Raw genomic sequence first — 13,524 nt, 5'->3', positions numbered from 1 at the left:
GCAGGGATCTGCAACATTCAAACATCCCAAGGTTCTCCAATCCTGGACAACTACTGATCATCACATCCGTCCAGCAACAGTCTTTCACACGCCAGAGGATGTAGACTGGAACCAGACATTCCCAACCCCCTCCTCAGGCTCACACACACAAAGCCCCCTTGCCCACGAAAGCAGCAGCTTTCCAGAGGAAGGGGGGGGGGGTTCAATACATGGCAGCTCCTGAGACGGCAGGAAGAAGGCCAAAGAACAATATTGCCGAAAAATAAGCAAAAGGTGTTGTGGTACGGCCATGTTAGGATGCTGGCCAACTTTAGCAGCCATTTGCAATAAATGCAAAAGTGCACAAGAAAAATATCACAAAAACTTTAATTTTATTTTTTAAATACAGCTGCCACTTTCTTGTCTTAAGCACAAAAAGCCATTATATAAAAAGCTATAAGAATACAAAGTATCCTAACTGCATTTCACTGTAAGGTGATAGGATGGTGTGCAATAGTCAAAATATAAGAAATCATAGAGCGACTAACTCTCAGTACTGACAGTCTTAGGGACTAGGCAGTTTCCCTGCAAGAATGAGCAAAACAGACAAGTAAAGCAGAAGACTTTACAGACCTCCCAAAATGTCTGGGTGGGGTTGAAAACAAGCAAAACAATGGGGTTCCATAGGAATCTTTGGATAGACATGAGCAAAAAGAAAATATTTCCTAACATGAGGCAACATGGTGGACACCCCTCTTGTGGGATCAGTCTGTTAAACTGTGCCAGGAACCACAAAGCAACACAACAGTGAAGGACAATACAAAATTGGACTGCAAATTCCTGCACTCTGCACCCCACGCCCCAAAGCGGAGCGATGTTTGCGGTCCTGGGAGGAGAGTATGTTTTAGTATATAAGTAGCTTCCAAGTCAATGCAGGATGTGAGTGTTGAAAGGAGGAAGACCAAGCGAGGAGAGGAGAAGAGAGATAGCAGGAGGGTGGGGATATGAGAGTAGCAGAAGTGAGGAAAGACCAGAGGAAAAGGAGAACAAAAGTAGCCGGAGTAGGGTTGGGAGTGAAGGAAGTAGGAAAGCAAAAAGAAAAACAAAAAAGGGGGTGGGGAAGGCTGAACAGGGGACAATAAAGCAGAGGAAGTTGAGAATCTTCTAATAGCCTGGAGATGAGAGTGAAGAGCAGAGGAGGCAAACCCTGTACATATATAAGCAAGGAGGAGGATAAGGGAGCCAGAACAAGAGATGAGCAAGGAAAGGAGGAAATAGATTACAGAAGGGTTAAAGATTAAAACCACACAAGGAGAAGCAAAATGAGAGAGGGGTGTAGGCCAAATTACCAAAGGCTTCAAGAAAGGAGGCGACTGTGACAGGAGAGAGAAAAGAGAGCAAAGAGGGGAATTGAAGAGGGGCTCCAAGTCAATGCAGGGCATTGAGAAGCGGGGGAACCAATGAGAAGGGAAAACATCAGGTGGTAAGGAAGAATCTATAGGTTATCGGCAGTATCATGTGGCTCACACAAGAAGATTCCTAGGCCCAGTGAGATGTAGAAATGCCTAAACTAGGCTTCGCACAGTCTGAAGCAAGCCCAGCAGGGGTTAAGGTCCACCTAAATCCTCAGGATCCTGCCCAGCTGACCAATGTGTAAAGCATCACCCAAACCAAGACAGAAGTGCAGAGGACACTTGAAATCCCACCGACTGAGTGGCTCAATGGACTGCCAGCTAGCGGACAGACTTACTACAGTCCTCAAGCCAGCTGGAATTGCTCAGATTTCTTAGAAAAGCCCTCATTCAGTTACCCAGCCCAACTCATGTCCTGGGTCTGTTTGCGCTATAAAACGTGCGTGTTCCCCAATGTTCAAGTCCTATCTGTGGTTCCGTTAGCTGTGACAGTTACCAAAGGTTTGAGTGGACAGATTTGCTTGGCTTCTCCAGCAACTGGCTACGGGATCCCAGGATATTCCAACGAGTTGATGTAAAACAAGACTGTTAAAGTTACCACTGAACAGAGAGGATCTGAAAGTAAGGATATCAAGTCGTTTTATCATGTACATTTGGGGGAGGTCCCCCCTCCCCAAGCCCTCCCTTTCCCTTTACTAGTCCCCCACCCCTTCCCCATCCCTTTTAACCTCTTACCCCCATCCCCTATATAATTCAATGCGTTTTTTCTGCATAATTCCTTCTAAGTAAATTACTTGGAAGGACGACGGGATACAAAAGTATGCAGGGTGAGTGATCCCCTGATCATGGTCCACTTGGGAAGTGGGGCTAGTAGTGAGGCGATCTTAGAGGGTGAAGCCCAAAAAAGGCTTTTTGCTCGAGTGTCAGGAGAAGGTTTTTTGATTTAACCAATGTCTGCAAAGTGACTAACTGTAGGAGAGCGGTACGTAATCAAGAAGGAATGTATTGATCTGGGCTTGAAGGCGTCCATCATTTAGGGATCCAGCCGAAGCCAGGGGTTTAGAGAGATAAATGCCAGCACAGTTCCAGGAGGCCAGCACAGTTCCGGCACCAATTGGGCCTCCTGGCTCATGCAGTATTGGAAGCTGAATCCGAGACAAAAATGAACCATAATCGTGACAAATCACGAAGGAGGTGCAGACAAAGGGATGTCATTTAGTGGATTGTCTGTTCAGATCTATAAGGTGTCATAACGCATTCCACCATATGCAAGTGAAAGGAGGGCAACGTCCCCAAATGCAAATGTCACATGCAGCAGCAGTGATTGGGAGAGCCACAGAGACCTTATGGTGATGAAGATGACAGTGAAACCTGGGTTTTCTATGGTATACACTGGTCACTCAAAATGAAAAGAGTACAATCAAAAAAACTCTACACCTTACACCCACCATCTTGGTATTGACACAATCAAAATGAAACGCGCCACATCATTTAACTGAAAACTACTAAGTGAAGGGAACACATGCAGAAGACAACAATTAAAGAGCCACCAGAAGGTGGTGCTGTGCTCGCAGGACTTGAGAAAGAAAGTGGGGGAGATCTGTATTATTGCATTTTTATAGAAGGCAGCAAATTGTCTGTATAGGAGAGAAATGCATTACTCCAACCTTCAATAAAAACGGGGTGCACTTGGTGCAAGTCACCCACCCAAGGAACAGCATGCAAGGGTTAAATGAAGAAGAGCCCAAAAGGCAGCAGACAAAACACAGAAAACCAAAAGGAAAGAGGCAAGACAGTAGAATTCCAATCTAACCCTATGCCTGGGAGGCTAAAGTGCAAAACGGATAGCCAGCCACCAACAATTGACCGAAAAATATCCACTGAAAGCCACAGGGTCAAGAGGCAAAAAACAGACAAGCGTACATCCACCAACAATACCCTCAGGTTTGTGCCCCATATAGAATGTCACCAATACTAAACAACCAAGCTTGCAATGCGGACATGATGCAAGAAAACGTATAAAAAGGGAACAAAATGGGGGCAATGTCGAACCATGGCCATGTATACAGTGCAGTTGGACAAACAGTGGCAGAGGAAACTAAAACAAACATAACAGCAAGGCAGGGTTGCCCTCCTACCCTAAACTTCCTCCTCAGAAGGCTGTTCAGTGCGAAGTCATCCTTCCAAGCATTCTGGGCCTCCTGGATGTCAGCTAGCGTCGGGAGGGCCCTCTTCAGCTTAGCCTGATCTTCAGTCCCATGCTCCAAACGGAACATAGGATCCGTTTCCAACTTCTTCTTTTCTTCATGTTCTGGGAAACAGGGCAGATGGTTGCATTCAATCTCAGTGAGAAGGATTACAGCTTTCCAATACTTTAAATGCAAAATACGTACATGAATGAACCTCTGCTCCAAAGAGCTACCCCTTTGTGCAAGAGAAATAATGAAACCTGCGAGATATTTGTATATCGTGGCATCCTAGCCAGATTTCAATGCTCTCCTTTGCCTTTTCTTTTGGCAATACACCCTTTGCCCTTCGGCTGCGGTCAGATTCTCCAACTAGTTACACAATCACAGAAACATTTGTGCAATTTCTATTTAAATAGAAGCATAAACTGCAGAAAAGTACCTAGAGGGCCATTTTAAGAATACATGCAATTAATTATCAGAACATGAAGAGCCTTTTTTCAGCAAACAGGAAATAAAAAAAAAAACGGATTCTGCAGATCCGTTATTCCCACTACGCATATGCCAGTGAAGAGGCCTGGGGCGGAAGTATGGGCTTGAAACAAATCAATGTTTTCTTGGTTGAAATTTCAAAGAAAACTTCCAATGCTTGCACAGACTTCGCACCAACCAGAGGATTCTCCCACAAGCCCTACTACCATACTAAGACCTGGCGATCTCCTCCCTCCAAGCCCTCTGACCCATGTATGCCATCACCATTGACAAGGCTTTCCATTAACGCTACATTCCCTCACTACCCTGTCAACGAAATCTGTTCAAATCTCCCCCTCACACTAAACCGCCCTCCGCCACACCACCAACCCTGAAACTATCCAGCCTTTCGAAAGCGAAGACGTAACATGTGATTGCACCCGAGGTGCTGGCGCAAATCTCCCCTACCCTTAAATTCCTCCACTCTTGATGCAACCAAATCCTTTTACTATACCTTCATTTCCTCATTCAGTCGCGCCTCTGCAAGCTAGCCAGAACCCTACAAGATAGGTTGCGCACTCCACTCGGATCAAACTCCATTCCATTCTCCCTAGCAGCACATGAATTTGCTGTGTCTTCTCCTCTACAATCTCCATGATATCCCGCTGCCTTGACCCCTCTCGCCCCCTCGTCCCACTTCCAACATGTCCACCCAACCCCCCATTATTACTGTCTTCCTAGCTACTTCCACAACTGACCTCACACCCATCCTACGATCAGCTCTCACCCCACGTTGGACTCCTCATTAAAAAACGTTATCCACCTCCCGGTCCCTTCTCTATGAACCCGCCACCACCACCATCACCACCAGGATTAATCTCCTGAATACCCACAAGATCGGACTCCACCGGACCTTGCCATCTTCCAAAACACTTGTACACATCCTTGTCCTCGGCCCACTGCTCCAACCTGCTAGTGGGCCTCACACTTTACTTTTTCACCCCTTTGGACAAGGTCATTAACTTCACAGTCCGCACCCTCATCGTTCTTTCATACTCCGCTCCCACTGCTGACTCCAACTGGGGTAGCTATGAGGAAACACTCCCTCTTCAAATTTCTTACATTTGTCTTTCAAACATTCATAGACTGGTACCTCCCAACCTCACAGCCTTTATAGCGTGTCCCTCTACTACACGTTGCGGTCAGCAGCCATACTGCTTTGTCCTGTGTCGCCACCCTGGGCTACCTTGCCCTCCTGCTCCCTTCTCCTTAATCGGGCATTAACAACATGTCACTGGGTGCTTTCACGGTGGCTTCCAAAAGGCACCTTGTCACTCTGGAGGGCACTCTTTCCCCCACTCCCCCCCACCATCACCTGTAATACTCGCCTCGCGCGCACTGCCTCTTCCTCCTTTCTCTATGCACGCAATCTCAGATTATACGTAAATTAGTGTAATGCCAGTTTATGCTGTTGTCTATTGGATGTCATATCTGTCATGTCATTACTGTCCCCGATTTATGTACCACCACGCACTACTACCACCACGCACTAAGTTCCTTCACACTGCATCTTTTACCACTGTAAAGCATCCTTGTGAGTGCTTGCTTCTATATGCCTTATGTACTGAGTTTTTGTTAAAAATGCCAATAAACAATAGAAATGCTAACAGAGGATTGCACTCAGTCGTTTAACAGGGACCACTCTGTATTTACACTATGGCTAGCTCTCACTTGTGCAAAACTCAAATATGGTCCAGCTATCAAAGGCCAGTCAATGCACTGGCCCCGCCTGGTTCCCCCCCCCCCCCCCCCACCAGCTGTAACTCCTTACACCCAACGCTGTATCTGCTTGTTGCGTCGTTTTCCTTTTACGACCACCCTGTAACCTTGGTCGACTTGCACTTATCGCTGTTGTTTTAACTTCTTCTTGTTTGTCAAATTGTCAAATCTGTAACTACTGTATAAGCTTTAAGCGCCCCGTTTCCCGAGGGTTCGGTGCGCGGTACAAATAAAGAAACGAAACTAAAGCCACTGGAAACCGTGCAGGTCTACGTGTAGATTTACCCTGCACAATGGAACAGTCACATCGCTAAGCACCTCAAATAACATGTGGAAAGTGATGAAAGGCTCCCTCCACCTGTGTGAAGGAGGAACAGAATTCTGTAGTTTACATGAAGGGGAACGATTAATTATAGCTGCCCACCTCATCCCAGAGCAGCAATTTGAAAATGGCTGCAAAAGCATGAACCTGGCACAGAAGTAGACCAGTGTTAAATTGACATTTTCACCCAATATTTTACAGGCTTTGGCGAGGCTGCCTGTTTGGCAATAGGCGTTGGCAGTGCAAACACACATACCCATTCAACACAGGGCTTGGTAATGCAGCAGGAAAACGGTACAAACCAGACGAGTACAGTGAAATCCAAAGGAAAGTCTTAAAATGGCAGTGAAACAGAAGATGATTGTCAATAGCACAGAGGAAACTTATTCCACATGTACGCAGCAGACACCGAAAAGGCACGGCCACCGATCCTAGCTCGCCTGAATCTAGGAACTTGGGTCCGAAAATCAGAGACAGAGCGCAGGGCTCGAGGGGGATTATAACGACAGAACTTGTGTTGCAAAAACTCTGCACCCAGATGGTAAAAAGATACAGCGATTGGCAGGGAGCCAATGAAGGTGGCGCAGAGTAGGAGTGATATAATATTGCATAGAGGCACCAGTCACCACTCTGGCTGCGTGATTTTGAAGTATCTGAAGCCGGTGGAGTATAAAATGTGGGTTGGGAAAGAAAACTGGAGTTGCAGTAGTACAGGGAACCGAAAACTGAGGCTGCCACCACCGGGGCTTGTAGGACGGGGGCAGGAAAGTGAGAACCTTTCTACAAATTTGAAGCTTAAAATAGCCACCCTAGCCACGGCAACAGGCTTAGGGGGAACAGGCCAGGGGAAGGGGGACACAATTCAGGTGTCCAAACTGAAGTCTGGAGAAGGAGAAGAAGGTCGTCCTTCAAGGGATGAAAGGAGGCAATGTAGGGGAGTATGAGAATACAGACACATTTATCCAACATCCCAAACCTGCACGGAAATATAAGCTGCAGACGTCCCTGTGAGAAGAGTACGCTGCGACGGAGCAAGCAGCCCCATTTACCAAAAGGCTTCATACTCAGGCCAACAGAGCACTAGTAGCTATGCTAGAACCAGGCCATAACACACCCTTTGTAGACTAACATTGCCATGTAACTTTACTCAAACACAACTGCATTTAACATTAGAGAAATACAAACATGCCACAACACACCCTTTGTAGACTAACATAGCCATGTAACTTTACTCAAACACAACTGCATTTAACATTAGAGAAATGTAGAAGTGTCTATATTGATGACTACATGAGCGCCATCATTTTACATTAGCTGAATACATTACACCAGGTTTCGAGATTTAGTTAGGCATTCTAGAAGCATGAAAATCGCCCCATCACCCCATAGCAGAAAGCTGCAATGAGACCCTTGCTGGAGTGCACACATTCCCAGTTGAAACACACAGCTACAGGCTGAATGCTGCACAAGGGTTGGGTAAAAGCAAGGGGAGGCAAGCGCTTCCCAGGGTTTAGTCGCGGTAGTGACATCATGGAAGTGCAACGGAAAAATGATACTAGACACTAGGTTTTAAAGACAAGACACTGTGCCCTAATTGGCCAGACTACATCAGGTTTGCCGAGTTCCCATAGACATGTCCCAAAGAAATATAACAACTTGTGTCCCTAGAAAGAACAACAAAACGTAACTTCGTGAAGGACTGAGAGGATCGCTCAGGGGCATAGCGCTCGTCTTGGAAGCAAGACGATGCGGAGCAACACAGAATCGATCCATCCCCGGGTCCGCACTTAGAAACCTCTGGGTATTAAGCGCGTTATAAATAACCCATTACAAAAAGGTGGCAGAAGTTGAGCAGTAAAACATTAAAAAGCATGATCCTGGAGCTAAAAAAACAGCACAACACTCCCCCCCCCCCCCTGTAGGATAAATCGCATCTGCAGCGCTTTCTTCGTTCAAGAAATAGTTGTAAAGAACACTATTTTCAGCCTCAATTAGGAGTTAGTAACCAATATAGAGAGAGTCACACACAACCCACACTGCGTGAATGCAACAGTGATACGGACAACTCGTCTTGCAGAAGCACCTTTGCCTATATAATAGAATTACCTAGGAACTCATTAATTGGTATAGAAGCTCACACGTAAGTCACATCGCCTAAATCCGATGGTGAATAAAGACAATTTTACAGTAATACACACTGCACGAACACATACACATTCTGCACCATTGTAAAAGAGCAGAGTGTGTAAGATGTTTGGTCCCAGCACGTAAGGTCAGGGTCCGGACAAATGCAATCATGAGAAGCAGGAAGGACATGCAAGTAGCCTTTCCACTTGCAAAATGAACTGATAGTACACAGCCCTTAATGATGGGAACAGTATTCTGTGCCAACCAATTAGATCAGTTAGGAAGGAGCTTAAATCTTAAAATTTTGTGTCACATCTCACATTACGATCAGTCAAGAGTTCTATGCTTACTCACTCCATATCTACTCCTCCTGGGACAGCCAATAGAAAACCAAATCTGACTGTTATATGTTTTAACACTCACCATCCAATCATGCAGCGTGAGAATGAAGAGGACTTCACTGGACATGAGCTATCTAGCATTAGCACCCTGGCAAAGAAGCCAGCCAATCAGGTGGCTAGGAACGTGGGCTTGAACCAGGGGTGAAATGCCACCCGACGGACGGCTCCTCCCACCGCCATCTTCCCCCACCCTCCTTCACCTTATTGGTTTATTCCCCCGGCGGCACTCGCCACCGCAGCGCACTTCCGCTCTGTTCCTGACGGCTGTTATGGCCGCCTTTCTGTGGCGGCCAGCTTAAGACAGTATTTTCAGTCATTGAACTGGATGCCTGAAAATACTTTTTTTTAGCACCCCTGGTTTTCGCTTTGGTAGCCCAGGATGCTAATGGCCTTAAGCCCCTGTATCAAGTAATGGAATAGGGGGCTAAGGGGTGTAACAGCCCGGAGCCCTCGTTAACTTGGGCCATTACCCCAAGGGCTGGAAAAGGGGCTTAACGAAGTTGTGTAATGTATGGGAACACATATACTGCAACTCACACGAGCCAATAACTGAAGACGCTTGTAACAAATTCTTGCTTTCTGTAATGACGATAAAACCATCCACTCAATCTACTAGAATTTGAATATCTGCTAGATATTTGCCTGACTTGGCAGCTGCAATACCTTTTTGTTTTTCTCATCTCTTATCTTGTGCACCGCATATTTTGGCTCTTTGGATTACTTTTATTAATACAAAGAGGGACTTAGCATGCAATCTTCATCGTCCCAGTGGAGAAAGGATAAACAAAGAAACACCACGGTCTTGAATCTTCCTTGAAGGAATTACACATTTTGCTAAAGTCTATAAAGGATATTGGGGAACCAGCTAGGAGATGGGAGATGGGAGTCATTATCCTTGCCCAACAAGGATCCTGTAGAACTGATTTGTTGTTGCAAAAAGCTTAGAACATTTATTTTGAGAAGACTTGGCTGTTAGTACCGTTTTTCTGAAGGCCCACTAAGGGCTTAGTAAAACCATTCAACTGAGGCAGTACAAGACTCCACTCTTCGTATAAGGCTGTACCACCCAAGTTCAGGGTAGCGTAGACAGAACAGCCAGGCTTATTTTAGAAGGGAGAGTGTGCTGTAGGAAAGTACACTGAACTTGTAGTACACCAAGGATACAATGGAAACACTGACAACCAGGAGTATTGTAAGAAATAAAGGTTTATATATAAATACACATAGCCCAAGTTAGGTATTGGGGTAAGTAATGAACATTTTCATAAAAACACACACCACTATACTTGAATGGCCACAGGCCAAAGCATATGACCTTAACGCGTAACAGGAGTTCTAGGGAAGGCACACCAATAATTACGTTTAGACTACATACAGTAATTCAAGGGTAGTAGACCCTAACAGTTGTACTTTCGGGCTGAGCAAGAAATCACATAGTAATATCAACTGGACAATATACTTTTGTGAATAGTGGCACACTTATTCTAGGAACAGTATAAGCCTATCACTTATTTTGGGAAAACTCATTTATACTCAAGTTAAGTAAACCCTTTTATGTAATACACCATTACAGCTACTTTTCAGCTCAGTGACACACTGACTAGCACAAGCAAGAGCTGTGTAACTTATTTTAGATGGCACACAGCTAACTCGGGGTAAGTGAAACCTCTATACTTGTAAGGAGCTACCAGCAACCTAAATGGTAAGTATGACCTAAGCAGCCGTATTCTGTACAGGCTAACAGCAAGTCAGGGGAAGCAATACCCGATTGGGGACACTTATCCTAGCAAGAATAATAAAGTGAAACCAACAGCATTACTTTTGGGAAGAGGGGAACCCAATTCACAGGTGAGTAAATTAACCTTCAGTCTACTTTCAGTTAAAATGGCGAGACGGTCTCTAAGGAAGTCAAGACTTTGAGAGTACTTATTTAAGAAGGCGCACAGCGTATTCAAGGCAAGTCAAACCTATATATACACACTTTTCAGAATGGCAGACTATAGCTATTGTAACTAATAACTTTTTGTAACTATTCACTCAGAGTTTAACGTTACCAACTAACTCTGTTACAAGCAAGTAGACTTTTTACTTTAAAGGGCAGACCCCTTAAAGTAAAAAAATAAATAAATAACAGGGAAGTAAGTGGGCACCACTAGTTTAGAAATGTTTATATATCCAGGTAGAAGTAGAGGTAAAAAATGTATAATAGTAGATATTTGAATGGAGCTGGCTGTGACAAGTCTGGAGACACCCGGACTTCAAAATACACCAACAGCTAAAGACCAAGTAAGAATACAAGGTCACACAACCGCTCTCAAAAAGGGCCCGGATCCGGGCATTCAATCAAGACATTCAAAAATATAGTTCTTATCAGGGTATCACAGGAGTACTTCAAGGTTGGTAAATAATAAAGATGAGGTTGTCAGTTGATTTTCATATAGTATTTTATCGGAAGAATAAAGCTGTCACTAATATTTCCTTAGTGAGGGAGCATTTGTCACAACCCATATATATTTCAGACTAATTTTCCACATGGGCATTTAATGCCGTAAATGATGTTGGTGCTGTCACAGGTACCAAATGTTTTTAGAAAAATCTTTTTGCCTGTTCGTGGGTGAAAGATAACGTTTCCTTTGATTACCGAGTTGCAGTTAATGCAATGGAGGCAGGGGAATGTACCCATGCGCTGTGTGGACATTTTGGTTGGAGGTAATCTTGTCTGGACAAGTTCATCCCTAAGATTCCTGCTCCTCTGGAAGGCAAATACTGGTGACTTGCTACTGGATCGGTATGTTTTCATTATTTATATCACTGTTTGTATTGTGTGTATTATAAATCGGCATATTATTTTTTCAATGTTGAATTACATAGACTTGCCCTGATGAAGGAAAAATGTTTCGAAATTATTTGGCTTTAGTCTGAAATATATATGGGTTGCGACAAATGCTCCCTCACTAAGGAAATATTAGTGACAGCTTTATTCTTCCGATAAAATACTATATGAAAATCAACCCGTCAGAACTGCATACAAAGATTGTTCATCTGTTCCCCACTACAAACGGGCCACCATAGGAGGCAACAGCTTCCCGGTAAAAGCTGCCAAGCTTTGGAATTCCCTGCCTCCAAACCTTAGAGTAGACTTGCCCTATCAGAACTTCCGTTCCAAGGTAGTCTCCTGGCTGAAACTGGAGACCCACTAAGACAAGGTAGTGCCCAGCGCTACATGCACACATTGTAACCACGTGTGCCTTCTTGCTTACTTGTATATAACGGCCTGCTGGCTTTACTGCTGATTTGTATATAACATTTGTGTACCTTATTTTTGTATTATGTATATTCTTCGTGTACTGTAACCAAGCTTTGAAAATTCTTGTAAAGGCTGCGCCCTGATACCCCCGGGTACGCTCGCGCATTATAAATAATAAAAACAAACAAACAAACTGACAACCTCATCTTTATTATTTACCAACCTTTAAGTACTCCTGTGATACCCTGATAAGAACTATATTTTTGAATGTCTTGATTGAATGCCTGGATCCGGGCCCTTTTTGAGAGCGGTTGTGTGACCTTGTATTCTTACTTGGTCTTTAGCTGTCAGACCCCTTAAAGTATCCAGCCTTCCCAATTCTAGCACAGGAGTTCTCTCAGAGGCAGAAGAGGGACCCTAGTGGTCTAGGAACCAGCAGTAGGCAGACTCGGATAAGGCTCAGTTGCAGGTAAAGTCAAGAGTTCCAGAGGAAGACTGGGCAAACAAGTAAGTAGTTCACTTTAAAAGTTAGTTGTGGATCCAAGGGCGTCATAGATGAGATGTTAGGAAGATTCTAGCAGTGGGCCTGGGTGAACTGGATGGGTGCAGCCTCGCCCCCCTCCCCCGTCGCCCCTGCAGAGCGGCACCTCAAGGATACACAATAATCATTCAGGCTTAAGGTAAGGGAATACCCAAGCCAGCACAGTACCTTATCAGTGAAGAGTTCCAGCAAGAAGACTTCAGGAGCTGCAGCCAAAAACCCAGTTGTTGAATTCCTTTACCAAGAAGATTGTAGATAAGACTCGGGAAGGACTTTTGCAGCAGGAATCACTGGGAAGGCTCTAAACGAGGTGTTCTTCACATGGACTACTCAGCACAGAAGAAGAGGATGCCAAAGCAGGGACTTCAGGATCTGCAGCCAAAACCCCAGGCAGTGCATTCGTCGTCAGGAGGAAAGACGACAGGACCCTGTATGGGCTTTTTCAGCAGAGATCGATGCAGGAGGGTTCAGGTTTCTTCACGGCTGGATGCAGCTCTGCGGATTTGGCACCTTTCCAGGATGAAGACAGAAAATCGCTGGTCGGGTTCTTGTCGTTTGCAAGGTCACTCTGGTGAGGGGACTTTTCGGACTTGAATCGTGCCTCTGGAGAGCCAACAGGATGCCCACGAAGTTTCAGCAAGATTCAGAATTCATAAGCCTTTGTACCGCACAATGGCTCGAGGTCCCAGGGTATTGGGCTATTTCAGCCCTGCAAGGTCACAGCACGACGTGGGATGGCTCGAAATGCAGGTCTTCTTGAGTCTAGAGGGTCTCACCAGGCTCTGGGTCGGGGTAGTCCGATTCGGGATCCCCAGGTCGATGAAAGGAAGGGCTACAGTTATACAGCAGGCTCTCCGGTCGCTGGAAATCATCTCAGCTGCTGTTTCATCATCCTCTTTGGTTTTGGTTGCAATGGTCGACCTCTTCAGCTTCCAGGATCGGGCTTGTATGCAGGAATCCAGCCAATCAAACAGCCCTGCAACATTCAAACTTGGGGGGTTGGCAGTCTTTTCAGGACAGCCAGCCTTCCAGTTTGAACTGGATTCTCGCAGTCAGGCT

At 45.2% G+C, this 13,524-nt stretch overlaps 1 protein-coding gene across 1 annotated transcript in view; it reads right to left on the bottom strand.

Annotated features, from left to right (window-relative positions):
* Positions 1-13,524, bottom strand: part of YJU2B (YJU2 splicing factor homolog B) — a 146,948-nt gene that overhangs the window by 52,379 nt on the left and 81,045 nt on the right. Inside the window, exon 8 of the mRNA XM_069634849.1 lies at positions 3,530-3,702. Within this exon, the coding sequence (XP_069490950.1) occupies positions 3,530-3,702 (173 nt within the window). The remainder of the gene's footprint in view (positions 1-3,529; positions 3,703-13,524) is intronic.

Source organism: Ambystoma mexicanum, chromosome 13, assembly GCF_040938575.1.
Source record: "Ambystoma mexicanum isolate Mex_15411 chromosome 13, UKY_AmexF1_1, whole genome shotgun sequence".
In the NCBI taxonomy this organism is placed as follows: Eukaryota; Metazoa; Chordata; class Amphibia; order Caudata; family Ambystomatidae; genus Ambystoma; species Ambystoma mexicanum.
Note: the sequence above shows the minus strand (reverse complement) of the source record. Positions and strands in the feature narration are given on the sequence as shown.